Consider the following 15,845-nt stretch of genomic DNA (forward strand, 5'->3'; position numbering starts at 1 on the left):
ATATCAAAGCTCATCGCTTAAGAAGCCCTTTGTGTCCAGGCTGTTTCTTGGCATCCTGTTGATCCTTTCCTTTGTTATTTCTTCTCTTTGGTTATTTGATTTCCTTTTTATGTCATTATTACTTCCAAAGAATTCTTTGTTAATCCGAAGGCCCTCGAGAGAGAGAGAGAGAGAGAGAGAGAGAGAGAGAGAGAGAGAGAGAGAGAGAGAGAGAGAGAGGTTATTCGCTTATACACTTGATTTAAGGAGTAAGTGCATTTCATTTATGTTTCAGTGTCTGACCCGAATATATTTCTTGCCAGGTAGTAGGTTGGCCAGGGCACCAGCCATCCGTTGAGATACTACCGCTAGAGAGTTATTGGGTAATGAGACTGGCCAGACAGTACTACATTGGATCCTTGTCTCTGGTTACGGCTCATTTTCCTTTTGCCTACACTTACACTGAGTAATATGGCTTATTCTTTACATAGTCTCCTCTGTCCTCCAACACTTGACAACACTGAAATGACCAAACAATTAATATTCTCTTAAGGGGTTAACTACTGCACTATAATTGTTCGGTGGCTACTTTCCTCTTGGTAAAGGTAGAAGAGATTCTTTAGCTATGGTAAGCTGCTCTTCTAGGAGAAGGACACTCCATAAACAAACCATTGTTCTCTGGTCTTGGATAGTACCATAGCCTCTGGACCATGGTCTTTTACTGTCTTAGGGTAGAGTTCTCATGCTTGAGGGTACACTTGGGGACACTATTCTATCATATTTTTCTTCCTCTTGTTTTGTTAAAGTTTTTATAGTTTATATGTGAAAGATTTGTGTTGATGTTGCTTTTCTTAAATTGTTTTATTTTAGTTGTTAATTACTTGTAGTTTCCTTATTTCCCTTCCTCACAGGGTTACTTTCCTTGTTGAAGCCCTCAGGCTCATAGACTTATAGAGTTTTGCTTTTCCAACTAGGGTTGTAGCTTAGCAAGTAATTATGATAATAATAATAATGATAATAATAATAATAATAATAATAATAATAATAAAAAGATGGAATTCACAAGTGATAATAATAATGCTATTTTAAATATTCTTTATTTCTTTTTTGTCTTCAAAGACTCATTTAAAAACAGTTATAATTACACAAAGACATTTCCTAATACTCATGAAAACTCCAAGGTCTTTGAGAACATTTTTATTTGCTAGACATGAAAGTAAGAGCCTCATTAGATCCACATGGTATGTGGCTTCAAATAAGGTTGTCTCTCCTTATTAATGCATAAATGAAGATTAATTGGAAGCTTAAGTAAATCATGAAACAAATATAAGTCTGTTCAGTGGCGTAGCTAAGGCGCCCCTTGGCCTCCAAGAGAGGGGTCCCTCCAAAGCAGGGTCAGAAAAAAATGGAAGTATACAATTAGAATTACTATTTGGTAAGGGGGAGCAGGTTGTCTTTACTAAGTCAGGCCCCCCCCCCCCAGACCCTAAATTTCTAGCTACGCCACTATGTAACGAAAATGTAAATACAGAAATTGAATATGCATACATTAGAATAAAGTTTGTAAGGTTAACGAAATAATTAAATAAAGGTGCCCACAATGAAATGAAAACCATACAGGGTTTTGAGACTTAGAAAAGCCACCTACATAACATTTTCTTTTCAGATTAGGACCAGTTATTCTAAGCTCTGGTCTCATTTTCAACATAGGGAAATGTTGTTTGGCTAAAAGTAAAGATATTTTATACAGAAAGAGATTGTGGCAGAGATTTTACAGTGAATCATCAATATTTCTACTTTTTACCACATCTGAGTAGTCGGATCTCGGTCATCATCTCTTTGAATCAGTGTAACCTTAATACATCTTTTCAATTACATGATATCACCAAATAGATTTATTATATTCTATTTACCTCCAAGAGAACAGCAGGGAATTTTTTTCAACGCTTCACTTTCCAACTAAATCATCATGATCTTTTACCAGGTGGAATAGACTTGGGGAAAAAAAAGTGAAAATTTCTCTCTTGTAAGTTAGATTCTAAGTTAGATTATTGTTAGGAACTTAATTCATATTATCTGTACTATTTTTCTCAGTTCGTGCCACTGAAAGGACGGGACTTGCATATTGATTATGGCCTTCTTCCTGTGTTCTTGGCATCCATGAAAACCACCAGGAAGGCAGACGATCACCCTGCATTACCCCTGTCCTCATGCCTGTCTCGGAATCACTGCTCCATAGATGACGTTTTTGATTTCGTGGTTCTATTGTGGTCTGGAAACATTGCCTGACAGCTCGACCTCTTCGTAAATAGCCTCTGTATTCATGTTCAATCCAGGCTCTGAAACGGAATTATTATTGTTATTATTACTTGCTAAGCTACAAGCCTAGTTGGAAAGGCAGGATGATATAGGCTCAGGGGCTCCAACAAGGAAAATGGCCCAGTGAGGAAAGGAAACAAGGAAAAATACAATATTTCAAGAGCAGTAACAACATTAAAATGAATATCTCCCATATAAACTATGAAAACTTTAACAAAACAAGAGGAAGAGAAATAAGATAGAGTAGTATGCCCGAGTGTACCCTCAAGCAAGAGAACTCTAACCCTAGACAGTGGAAGACCATGGTACAGAGGCTCTGGCACTACCCAAGACTAGAGAACAATGGCTTTTATATAAGCCCAAGAAAAGAGAACATCGAACGGAGTATAATTCCTGTGTCCACATAAGGTACAGTTGGACACAGGAATGCATGGTCCACCTCGCTCTGGGGGAGTGCACCCTGCCACGCCTTTACTGCATGGTGAGTTTTTGCTCCGGAGTAAGGGTCGATTAGTTGCACTTTCTCAGAGCAAGATGTGCCAGGAATTCCTGTGTCCTACTGTACATTTGATTACGTATTAAGAGGTTTGTTGTAGATTATATCTGAAATTGTCTTTTTCATTTAAGCTGAAGACGAAGATTTACTTAATTGTTATTATTCTATTTTTATGCGATGTTCTACATTTCTTGGTGTTATACACATCTTGTTATTCACATTTTACACCATATAAAATAGGCTTTACATCACGCAATTCCAGATTTTTTTTTTTTTATTTTTCATTGATTTGTGATCCCATATAATTGCTTCCTAACGTTTGACTTAAACTTCTTCCGATTTAGAGACAAATTTCAATTGTAAACGACCTCTACTCTCAAAGAATCGTTTTGTTTTTTATTTAAAGGTCGCTCATGAATTGCAAAGGCAAGAAACAGCAATAATGTCCTAGTGACTGATCATATATACGTATGATCAATGCCCGAGTTAGGACCAGGGAGAGCCAGGCAATGGCTGTTGATGACTCAGCAGGTAGACCTATAGACTCTCCCGAAACCTGCCTTCCTTAGCTCACAAGGATGGTGAGGTTGCAGACACTACTAGAAACTATTGAGTTTGAGCGATTCCCAAACCCCGGTCCAGCATATCGCCAGACAGGGACGTTTCCAATAATCTACCAAAACCCTCATAAGTTTCATTTTAGGAAACAGATATCTATTCTGTCAGCTGCAGCATCCAAGATGAAATACTTGTCTTTTTCCATCACAGGGTTAAAGGTTTCAGAGTACCTGAGACAGATTATGGGACCATTAGAGAAACCCCTTTTTCAATAACAACATAACCTGATTTTAACGTGAAAATATGCAAAACATTGTGCCTGATTTGAATCCTTAATATTTTGGGTATGAAATCTGGCAGTAATTTTGGCAGAAACTAATTTTTTAAGAATCAGGTTTCTCTCAGCATTGGGTTCTCAGCCACCGCTTGTGCCGTCGAATAAAAGGTATAGTTGTTCCGATTGCGCTGCTTGTAAGTTTCTGTGCTTATGTGAATGTCAGGAATGTTTATAGGGCTATATCTATTGGCCGTATTATCACTTATCTATGTTAAAGAATGTGTATATAATATGACAGAATTGTCTTTAATATAGGTTTAAACAAATCTTCAACTTCAGCAGAGGAAACTACCCACTTTGAAACGGTGATAATCGTTAGTGTTAAAGAGAATAAGCCTTATTCACAGCAAATATTTACCATTAAGTGAAGCTCTTCTCCCTCGGATGATGTAAACAGCCATTCCTATCACGATCGCGACCAACACACAACAGATACTTAGTAAAACTATTGTTGTGAAGTTCAAACCACAGTTTCTGGTGCTTGGCGTTGGGACAGTGGATGTGTCATTAGTGCTTTGCGTTGCAGGGTGAACTAGTGCTGGAAGATCTGCAATAGAGTTTTGTTAGCTTAGCTTAGCTTAAAAAACTACATAAAATTCATTAGTTTTTAGTCCACAGCAGGACAAAGACGTCAGATATGTCAATTCATATTTGGTAGTTGGCCAGTTTTCATCATCACGCTGGCAAGTGCGGATTGGTGCTGGCGGTAGATTTTCGTCTGATCGCCCAGTATTGGCGGCCTTCACTAGTACAGCTTTGCTGATCTTTGATACACTCAAACACTTTCACCCTGTCAAGGTATCCCCACTGGTTAAACAGCATAGCCCAAATCAAATCGCAGAGCCAAGGAGATGGATGTTACTAAGAAAGTGAGCTGAGAAAGAATATGAAAAACACGAGATATTAAGGATGGGACAGATGCATTTGCTCTGTTGTTAGTCCAAAATGACGATACTTGACTCGACTTTACTTTAAGAGCTGTTTTCCAGGTCCTGTCACACAAGGAAACCCTATGCACTACAGGAACTACAAGATCTGTCTGCCGTGTACATTCTTAGGTATTTTGAGTATCACACAGCGTAGAAATAAAACTGACATAATTATTTAATTAACATAGGGATTATATTAATTTTATGATACAGTATTAGGAATATATAGAAATTGAGGACTTTCCAAAAGAGTATATAAAAGAACATTGACTCACCACATTCATATATGTCGGCACAAAATCTCCAGTAGGTCTTTTTGGTGCTCTTCATTATGATTTTTAAATCATGTGACCAATGTACCTCATATCTTCTGTTGTCTGGATAAATTTTCACTTCCTTGGAGAGAAAAACTTTGAAAAGACATTGCATTTAAAATTTTCCACAACATTAGATATATCTGTCATATTAAGCTAACAATCATTCGCCAGTTAGAAAGATCAATTGTAAACCAATTTTATTATAGTTTTACTTATCAGTTAATAACAACTAGAAGCAGAAAATACCTTAATGATGTAACTAACAGCAGTGTACATAAATGGTCTTTTCCTTTGAGTGTTTGGTAGCTCAAAAGTGAGTATGAATATTTATTTGGAATATGAAAGAACAATTAAGAAAGAATTCTATTACCTTATCAACTTCGTTGCGAAGGCTCATGATTTGATAGGCGTGTATCTATTTATTTATGTTTGTGTGTTTGTTCGTTTGTGATTCTCATAACTCAAAAACTATTTGACCGAATCTCATGAAATTTGGTGGGATGATTGGCCATGATCCAAGGACAATTTAATTATATTTTTGAAGTTATTGGGTCAAAGTTCAAGGCCATGTAAAGGTCAAAAACATCTTTTTGCTATATCGTGGTCAATTTTTATCCAATTTGCATGAAACTAGTGTCAAAATGTGCATAGGACATTGTCCTGCTAGGGTAATGTCACTGTCCCTTGCCTCTGCCATTCATTAAGGACTTTTAAACCGTTAAGAGACCCTTTTTGACAGAGATTTTCCAATAAACTAAGTCTTTTGTATTCAAAGTTAACTTGAAAATTTCCTTCTTTGATCTAAAATGAAACAATTATTTAACTTTGAAAGCTAAAGAAAGTGTTCCCAAAAGAATTGTTTTTTAAAAAGTAATCACCAAAAAATTATTGATTTTTGTTCTTATTTCCTGGTTGCATCATTACTGTTTTGTGGGGTCCGAGAATTCATTGAGTAGTCGGAGACTTTTGATACTTACCCCATCTCTTCTACCAATTTTAAATAAATTCCATGTATTTGATTCAAGTGAATTGTATATACATTCAAATAGTCGCTGAGAATTTTTGTCTAAATTCAGAAATCCTTCGATGGTGATTTCGTTGTTTATATCGCTGGTCCAGGAAGCTAGAAATTTGGAGGAATTAACTGCAGCTATGAAGTAGACATTATACTTAGCATCAGAGATGAGGAACTTGTCATCTGGAAGAGAGAATGAGTTTGGACATTGTAAAAGAATGCTTAAAGCAAAGTGTGTTATAAGGCATACTGTAATTTTAACTTTAATTAAAAAAAGTTCTTCATTACTCTATTTGGAACCAGTGAAAATAACTAGTCTTGAGGAAGTAATATATTGTGAATTTAGTGGAGATTTTAAGACGGGATATTGCCATTCCAAACATCAATAGGTTAATTTGGGTCATGTACTAAAAAGTAGCTGCTACGTAGTGTCTCAAAGTCTGAAGACAACGACTGAAATACAAATATTTAGTCATCATCATCATCATCATCCTACGCATATCGACGCAATGGTCTTGGTTAGATTTGGCCATTCGTCTCAAGCTTGAGGTTTTAAATCAATACTTTTCCATTCAACATCTCCTACTTCACGCCAAACATGTAGGTCTGGGTCTTCCAACTCTTCTAGTGCCTTGTGGAGCCTAGTTAAAAGTTTTGTGAACTAATCTCTCTTGGGGAGTGCGAAGAGCATGCCCAAACCATCTCCATCTACATCTCACCATAATCTCATCCACATATGGCACTCGAGTAATCTCTCTTATAGTTTCCTCTAATAAGTTTAAAAATTCTTTCGAATTTTTTGTCATATGTTTAATATGATAATGAACGTCAAGCAAGCACTTTATTCCGTATTTTCATGACGTTATGAAGGAATTCTTACTACTGGCTCTTAGCCCAAGTCCTTGGCGAAGGACTTTTGCATGTAGGATTCCGTCACTGGAGAGTGGGCTGCAGTGGTATTCATCTTTGGTAGTTACATATTTTAATCTCAATTGTTCATTACTTCTCAAATAGTTCATTCATTTCCTTATTTCCTTTCCTCGCTGGGCTATTTTTCCCTGTTGGAGCTCTGGGTACTGTAGCATCCAGCTTTTCAAACTTTGGTTGTAGCTTAGCTAATAATAATAATAATAATAATAATAATAATCATAATATGCAACTGAGCTGCCTTTTTGAATGATACCTGCATTCACATTTCAAAGTTTATCGTTTGATTTGTTTATATAGTTCCTTTGGTTAGTCGAATGAAAATTAATTTTAATAATTTCAATGATAATAATTTTAATGATTACCGTAATGATTTCGTTAATAATAATAATTTCAATAAATTGACGTTAATCCCCTTGAAAAAATGGAATCATAACCTCCGTCGAAGAGGGGGAGAACTTGTGAGATCGGTCATGAAGTTGTGTGAAGCTTTGCTGGAAATCCTTCATGTGTGTCGAAATTCATATTATTATTTTTTTTTTTATTTTAAAGAATCGTTTGCTTCCAAATTTCTAGCAAACTTTGATAGGCCACTTAGATTTTATTTTTATTTCAAGGCATTTATAAGACCCACATTTTTCTTTCTTACTAAAGTATATCATAAATTATTATTATTATTATTATTATTATTATTATTATTATTATTATTATTATTTTGATTATTATTATTATTATTATTATTATTATTATTATTATTATTGCTTGCTAAGCTACAACCCTTGTTAGAAAAGCAAGATGCTATAATCCCAAGGGCTCCAACTGGATTTCTAAGGTGATTAAACGTCTTTGTTTTAGCAACGGAAATGCAAACAAGGACACTCCAGTAGGCTTGATATGTGTTAGTTAGTAGTCAATTGAAAGGTTTATTCACAAATACATCTAATTCACTATATATATATATATATATATATATATATATATATATATATATATATATATATATATATATAAAGTTAATTCATTATCAAGTGCTTTTGAATTAAACCACTCCCATTTTCATTCACCGCTAATCTTTTTGTTACTTTGTGAACGAGATGACGTCTTGCAGTCGACAATTGACTTTTCAAAAAAGGATATCTCTCTCTCTCTCTCTCTCTCTCTCTCTCTCTCTCTCTCTCTCTCTCTCTCTCTCTCTCTCTCTCTTCTTCTCTTTGTCATCCTTATCTATCAGCTTGGTTTCCTCCAGCAACGATCGTCCAATTTAGTTAACTTCATTTGTTTTTTTTTATCTAATTGCCGGGTGGTCAAAACAGTCTAATGTTTATCCTTATTTCTATCGATCATAGGTTCGAGTCCCTGGCCGGGCTGAGCTAGTTATCAATAAAGGGAATTTTCTTGTGCGTCTAAGACTCTAAGTTCCCATGTCAGAGCGAATTCGATATTAAATGGTATTTATGGCTGATTTGAAAAAAAAAAATAAACCTCGAGTGTTAGTGACATATATATATATATATATATATATATATATATATATATATATATATATATATATATATATCAAAGCTCATCGCTTAAGAAGCCCTTTGTGTCCAGGCTGTTTCTTGGCATCCTGTTGATCCTTTCCTTTGTTATTTCTTCTCTTTGGTTATTTGATTTCCTTTTTATGTCATTATTACTTCCAAAGAATTCTTTGTTAATCCGAAGGCCCTCGAGAGAGAGAGAGAGAGAGAGAGAGAGAGAGAGAGAGAGAGAGAGAGAGAGAGAGAGAGAGAGAGGTTATTCGCTTATACACTTGATTTAAGGAGTAAGTGCATTTCATTTATGTTTCAGTGTCTGACCCGAATATATTTCTTGCCAGGTAGTAGGTTGGCCAGGGCACCAGCCATCCGTTGAGATACTACCGCTAGAGAGTTATTGGGTAATGAGACTGGCCAGACAGTACTACATTGGATCCTTGTCTCTGGTTACGGCTCATTTTCCTTTTGCCTACACTTACACTGAGTAATATGGCTTATTCTTTACATAGTCTCCTCTGTCCTCCAACACTTGACAACACTGAAATGACCAAACAATTAATATTCTCTTAAGGGGTTAACTACTGCACTATAATTGTTCGGTGGCTACTTTCCTCTTGGTAAAGGTAGAAGAGATTCTTTAGCTATGGTAAGCTGCTCTTCTAGGAGAAGGACACTCCATAAACAAACCATTGTTCTCTGGTCTTGGATAGTACCATAGCCTCTGGACCATGGTCTTTTACTGTCTTAGGGTAGAGTTCTCATGCTTGAGGGTACACTTGGGGACACTATTCTATCATATTTTTCTTCCTCTTGTTTTGTTAAAGTTTTTATAGTTTATATGTGAAAGATTTGTGTTGATGTTGCTTTTCTTAAATTGTTTTATTTTAGTTGTTAATTACTTGTAGTTTCCTTATTTCCCTTCCTCACAGGGTTACTTTCCTTGTTGAAGCCCTCAGGCTCATAGACTTATAGAGTTTTGCTTTTCCAACTAGGGTTGTAGCTTAGCAAGTAATTATGATAATAATAATAATGATAATAATAATAATAATAATAATAATAATAATAATAATAAAAAGATGGAATTCACAAGTGATAATAATAATGCTATTTTAAATATTCTTTATTTCTTTTTTGTCTTCAAAGACTCATTTAAAAACAGTTATAATTACACAAAGACATTTCCTAATACTCATGAAAACTCCAAGGTCTTTGAGAACATTTTTATTTGCTAGACATGAAAGTAAGAGCCTCATTAGATCCACATGGTATGTGGCTTCAAATAAGGTTGTCTCTCCTTATTAATGCATAAATGAAGATTAATTGGAAGCTTAAGTAAATCATGAAACAAATATAAGTCTGTTCAGTGGCGTAGCTAAGGCGCCCCTTGGCCTCCAAGAGAGGGGTCCCTCCAAAGCAGGGTCAGAAAAAAATGGAAGTATACAATTAGAATTACTATTTGGTAAGGGGGAGCAGGTTGTCTTTACTAAGTCAGGCCCCCCCCCCCCCAGACCCTAAATTTCTAGCTACGCCACTATGTAACGAAAATGTAAATACAGAAATTGAATATGCATACATTAGAATAAAGTTTGTAAGGTTAACGAAATAATTAAATAAAGGTGCCCACAATGAAATGAAAACCATACAGGGTTTTGAGACTTAGAAAAGCCACCTACATAACATTTTCTTTTCAGATTAGGACCAGTTATTCTAAGCTCTGGTCTCATTTTCAACATAGGGAAATGTTGTTTGGCTAAAAGTAAAGATATTTTATACAGAAAGAGATTGTGGCAGAGATTTTACAGTGAATCATCAATATTTCTACTTTTTACCACATCTGAGTAGTCGGATCTCGGTCATCATCTCTTTGAATCAGTGTAACCTTAATACATCTTTTCAATTACATGATATCACCAAATAGATTTATTATATTCTATTTACCTCCAAGAGAACAGCAGGGAATTTTTTTCAACGCTTCACTTTCCAACTAAATCATCATGATCTTTTACCAGGTGGAATAGACTTGGGGAAAAAAAAGTGAAAATTTCTCTCTTGTAAGTTAGATTCTAAGTTAGATTATTGTTAGGAACTTAATTCATATTATCTGTACTATTTTTCTCAGTTCGTGCCACTGAAAGGACGGGACTTGCATATTGATTATGGCCTTCTTCCTGTGTTCTTGGCATCCATGAAAACCACCAGGAAGGCAGACGATCACCCTGCATTACCCCTGTCCTCATGCCTGTCTCGGAATCACTGCTCCATAGATGACGTTTTTGATTTCGTGGTTCTATTGTGGTCTGGAAACATTGCCTGACAGCTCGACCTCTTCGTAAATAGCCTCTGTATTCATGTTCAATCCAGGCTCTGAAACGGAATTATTATTGTTATTATTACTTGCTAAGCTACAAGCCTAGTTGGAAAGGCAGGATGATATAGGCTCAGGGGCTCCAACAAGGAAAATGGCCCAGTGAGGAAAGGAAACAAGGAAAAATACAATATTTCAAGAGCAGTAACAACATTAAAATGAATATCTCCCATATAAACTATGAAAACTTTAACAAAACAAGAGGAAGAGAAATAAGATAGAGTAGTATGCCCGAGTGTACCCTCAAGCAAGAGAACTCTAACCCTAGACAGTGGAAGACCATGGTACAGAGGCTCTGGCACTACCCAAGACTAGAGAACAATGGCTTTTATATAAGCCCAAGAAAAGAGAACATCGAACGGAGTATAATTCCTGTGTCCACATAAGGTACAGTTGGACACAGGAATGCATGGTCCACCTCGCTCTGGGGGAGTGCACCCTGCCACGCCTTTACTGCATGGTGAGTTTTTGCTCCGGAGTAAGGGTCGATTAGTTGCACTTTCTCAGAGCAAGATGTGCCAGGAATTCCTGTGTCCTACTGTACATTTGATTACGTATTAAGAGGTTTGTTGTAGATTATATCTGAAATTGTCTTTTTCATTTAAGCTGAAGACGAAGATTTACTTAATTGTTATTATTCTATTTTTATGCGATGTTCTACATTTCTTGGTGTTATACACATCTTGTTATTCACATTTTACACCATATAAAATAGGCTTTACATCACGCAATTCCAGATTTTTTTTTTTTTATTTTTCATTGATTTGTGATCCCATATAATTGCTTCCTAACGTTTGACTTAAACTTCTTCCGATTTAGAGACAAATTTCAATTGTAAACGACCTCTACTCTCAAAGAATCGTTTTGTTTTTTATTTAAAGGTCGCTCATGAATTGCAAAGGCAAGAAACAGCAATAATGTCCTAGTGACTGATCATATATACGTATGATCAATGCCCGAGTTAGGACCAGGGAGAGCCAGGCAATGGCTGTTGATGACTCAGCAGGTAGACCTATAGACTCTCCCGAAACCTGCCTTCCTTAGCTCACAAGGATGGTGAGGTTGCAGACACTACTAGAAACTATTGAGTTTGAGCGATTCCCAAACCCCGGTCCAGCATATCGCCAGACAGGGACGTTTCCAATAATCTACCAAAACCCTCATAAGTTTCATTTTAGGAAACAGATATCTATTCTGTCAGCTGCAGCATCCAAGATGAAATACTTGTCTTTTTCCATCACAGGGTTAAAGGTTTCAGAGTACCTGAGACAGATTATGGGACCATTAGAGAAACCCCTTTTTCAATAACAACATAACCTGATTTTAACGTGAAAATATGCAAAACATTGTGCCTGATTTGAATCCTTAATATTTTGGGTATGAAATCTGGCAGTAATTTTGGCAGAAACTAATTTTTTAAGAATCAGGTTTCTCTCAGCATTGGGTTCTCAGCCACCGCTTGTGCCGTCGAATAAAAGGTATAGTTGTTCCGATTGCGCTGCTTGTAAGTTTCTGTGCTTATGTGAATGTCAGGAATGTTTATAGGGCTATATCTATTGGCCGTATTATCACTTATCTATGTTAAAGAATGTGTATATAATATGACAGAATTGTCTTTAATATAGGTTTAAACAAATCTTCAACTTCAGCAGAGGAAACTACCCACTTTGAAACGGTGATAATCGTTAGTGTTAAAGAGAATAAGCCTTATTCACAGCAAATATTTACCATTAAGTGAAGCTCTTCTCCCTCGGATGATGTAAACAGCCATTCCTATCACGATCGCGACCAACACACAACAGATACTTAGTAAAACTATTGTTGTGAAGTTCAAACCACAGTTTCTGGTGCTTGGCGTTGGGACAGTGGATGTGTCATTAGTGCTTTGCGTTGCAGGGTGAACTAGTGCTGGAAGATCTGCAATAGAGTTTTGTTAGATTAGCTTAGCTTAAAAAACTACATAAAATTCATTAGTTTTTAGTCCACAGCAGGACAAAGACGTCAGATATGTCAATTCATATTTGGTAGTTGGCCAGTTTTCATCATCACGCTGGCAAGTGCGGATTGGTGCTGGCGGTAGATTTTCGTCTGATCGCCCAGTATTGGCGGCCTTCACTAGTACAGCTTTGCTGATCTTTGATACACTCAAACACTTTCACCCTGTCAAGGTATCCCCACTGGTTAAACAGCATAGCCCAAATCAAATCGCAGAGCCAAGGAGATGGATGTTACTAAGAAAGTGAGCTGAGAAAGAATATGAAAAACACGAGATATTAAGGATGGGACAGATGCATTTGCTCTGTTGTTAGTCCAAAATGACGATACTTGACTCGACTTTACTTTAAGAGCTGTTTTCCAGGTCCTGTCACACAAGGAAACCCTATGCACTACAGGAACTACAAGATCTGTCTGCCGTGTACATTCTTAGGTATTTTGAGTATCACACAGCGTAGAAATAAAACTGACATAATTATTTAATTAACATAGGGATTATATTAATTTTATGATACAGTATTAGGAATATATAGAAATTGAGGACTTTCCAAAAGAGTATATAAAAGAACATTGACTCACCACATTCATATATGTCGGCACAAAATCTCCAGTAGGTCTTTTTGGTGCTCTTCATTATGATTTTTAAATCATGTGACCAATGTACCTCATATCTTCTGTTGTCTGGATAAATTTTCACTTCCTTGGAGAGAAAAACTTTGAAAAGACATTGCATTTAAAATTTTCCACAACATTAGATATATCTGTCATATTAAGCTAACAATCATTCGCCAGTTAGAAAGATCAATTGTAAACCAATTTTATTATAGTTTTACTTATCAGTTAATAACAACTAGAAGCAGAAAATACCTTAATGATGTAACTAACAGCAGTGTACATAAATGGTCTTTTCCTTTGAGTGTTTGGTAGCTCAAAAGTGAGTATGAATATTTATTTGGAATATGAAAGAACAATTAAGAAAGAATTCTATTACCTTATCAACTTCGTTGCGAAGGCTCATGATTTGATAGGCGTGTATCTATTTATTTATGTTTGTGTGTTTGTTCGTTTGTGATTCTCATAACTCAAAAACTATTTGACCGAATCTCATGAAATTTGGTGGGATGATTGGCCATGATCCAAGGACAATTTAATTATATTTTTGAAGTTATTGGGTCAAAGTTCAAGGCCATGTAAAGGTCAAAAACATCTTTTTGCTATATCGTGGTCAATTTTTATCCAATTTGCATGAAACTAGTGTCAAAATGTGCATAGGACATTGTCCTGCTAGGGTAATGTCACTGTCCCTTGCCTCTGCCATTCATTAAGGACTTTTAAACCGTTAAGAGACCCTTTTTGACAGAGATTTTCCAATAAACTAAGTCTTTTGTATTCAAAGTTAACTTGAAAATTTCCTTCTTTGATCTAAAATGAAACAATTATTTAACTTTGAAAGCTAAAGAAAGTGTTCCCAAAAGAATTGTTTTTTAAAAAGTAATCACCAAAAAATTATTGATTTTTGTTCTTATTTCCTGGTTGCATCATTACTGTTTTGTGGGGTCCGAGAATTCATTGAGTAGTCGGAGACTTTTGATACTTACCCCATCTCTTCTACCAATTTTAAATAAATTCCATGTATTTGATTCAAGTGAATTGTATATACATTCAAATAGTCGCTGAGAATTTTTGTCTAAATTCAGAAATCCTTCGATGGTGATTTCGTTGTTTATATCGCTGGTCCAGGAAGCTAGAAATTTGGAGGAATTAACTGCAGCTATGAAGTAGACATTATACTTAGCATCAGAGATGAGGAACTTGTCATCTGGAAGAGAGAATGAGTTTGGACATTGTAAAAGAATGCTTAAAGCAAAGTGTGTTATAAGGCATACTGTAATTTTAACTTTAATTAAAAAAAGTTCTTCATTACTCTATTTGGAACCAGTGAAAATAACTAGTCTTGAGGAAGTAATATATTGTGAATTTAGTGGAGATTTTAAGACGGGATATTGCCATTCCAAACATCAATAGGTTAATTTGGGTCATGTACTAAAAAGTAGCTGCTACGTAGTGTCTCAAAGTCTGAAGACAACGACTGAAATACAAATATTTAGTCATCATCATCATCATCATCCTACGCATATCGACGCAATGGTCTTGGTTAGATTTGGCCATTCGTCTCAAGCTTGAGGTTTTAAATCAATACTTTTCCATTCAACATCTCCTACTTCACGCCAAACATGTAGGTCTGGGTCTTCCAACTCTTCTAGTGCCTTGTGGAGCCTAGTTAAAAGTTTTGTGAACTAATCTCTCTTGGGGAGTGCGAAGAGCATGCCCAAACCATCTCCATCTACATCTCACCATAATCTCATCCACATATGGCACTCGAGTAATCTCTCTTATAGTTTCCTCTAATAAGTTTAAAAATTCTTTCGAATTTTTTGTCATATGTTTAATATGATAATGAACGTCAAGCAAGCACTTTATTCCGTATTTTCATGACGTTATGAAGGAATTCTTACTACTGGCTCTTAGCCCAAGTCCTTGGCGAAGGACTTTTGCATGTAGGATTCCGTCACTGGAGAGTGGGCTGCAGTGGTATTCATCTTTGGTAGTTACATATTTTAATCTCAATTGTTCATTACTTCTCAAATAGTTCATTCATTTCCTTATTTCCTTTCCTCGCTGGGCTATTTTTCCCTGTTGGAGCTCTGGGTACTGTAGCATCCAGCTTTTCAAACTTTGGTTGTAGCTTAGCTAATAATAATAATAATAATAATAATAATAATAATAATAATAATCATAATATGCAACTGAGCTGCCTTTTTGAATGATACCTGCATTCACATTTCAAAGTTTATCGTTTGATTTGTTTATATAGTTCCTTTGGTTAGTCGAATGAAAATTAATTTTAATAATTTCAATGATAATAATTTTAATGATTACCGTAATGATTTCGTTAATAATAATAATTTCAATAAATTGACGTTAATCCCCTTGAAAAAATGGAATCATAACCTCCGTCGAAGAGGGGGAGAACTTGTGAGATCGGTCATGAAGTTGTGTGAAGCTTTGCTGGAAATCCTTCATGTGTGTC

At 35.8% G+C, this 15,845-nt stretch overlaps 2 protein-coding genes across 2 annotated transcripts in view; both read right to left on the reverse strand.

Moving 5' to 3' along the window:
- Positions 1-1,161: 1,161 nt before the first annotated feature.
- On the reverse strand, positions 1,162-6,450 carry LOC137649526 (uncharacterized). Its single transcript, XM_068382540.1, has 5 exons — positions 6,447-6,450; positions 5,913-6,133; positions 4,894-5,014; positions 4,048-4,236; positions 1,162-2,318 (listed from the first exon to the last, which is right to left on the reverse strand). Exons 1-5 carry the CDS (start codon positions 6,448-6,450, stop codon positions 2,242-2,244), a joined length of 612 nt encoding a protein of 203 aa, XP_068238641.1. The 3' UTR covers positions 1,162-2,241.
- A 3,148-nt stretch (positions 6,451-9,598) lies between these two features.
- The window catches only part of LOC137642578 (uncharacterized), a 7,152-nt gene continuing 905 nt past the window's right edge, over positions 9,599-15,845 (reverse strand). The window contains exons 2-5 of the mRNA XM_068375262.1: positions 14,353-14,573; positions 13,334-13,454; positions 12,488-12,676; positions 9,599-10,758 (exon numbers count right to left, since the gene is read on the reverse strand). Coding sequence (XP_068231363.1) covers positions 10,682-10,758; positions 12,488-12,676; positions 13,334-13,454; positions 14,353-14,573 — 608 coding nt within the window. The 3' untranslated portion in view covers positions 9,599-10,681. The remainder of the gene's footprint in view (positions 10,759-12,487; positions 12,677-13,333; positions 13,455-14,352; positions 14,574-15,845) is intronic.

The sequence above is a fragment of the Palaemon carinicauda genome, chromosome 1 (genome assembly GCF_036898095.1).
Source record: "Palaemon carinicauda isolate YSFRI2023 chromosome 1, ASM3689809v2, whole genome shotgun sequence".
In the NCBI taxonomy this organism is placed as follows: domain Eukaryota; kingdom Metazoa; phylum Arthropoda; class Malacostraca; order Decapoda; family Palaemonidae; genus Palaemon; species Palaemon carinicauda.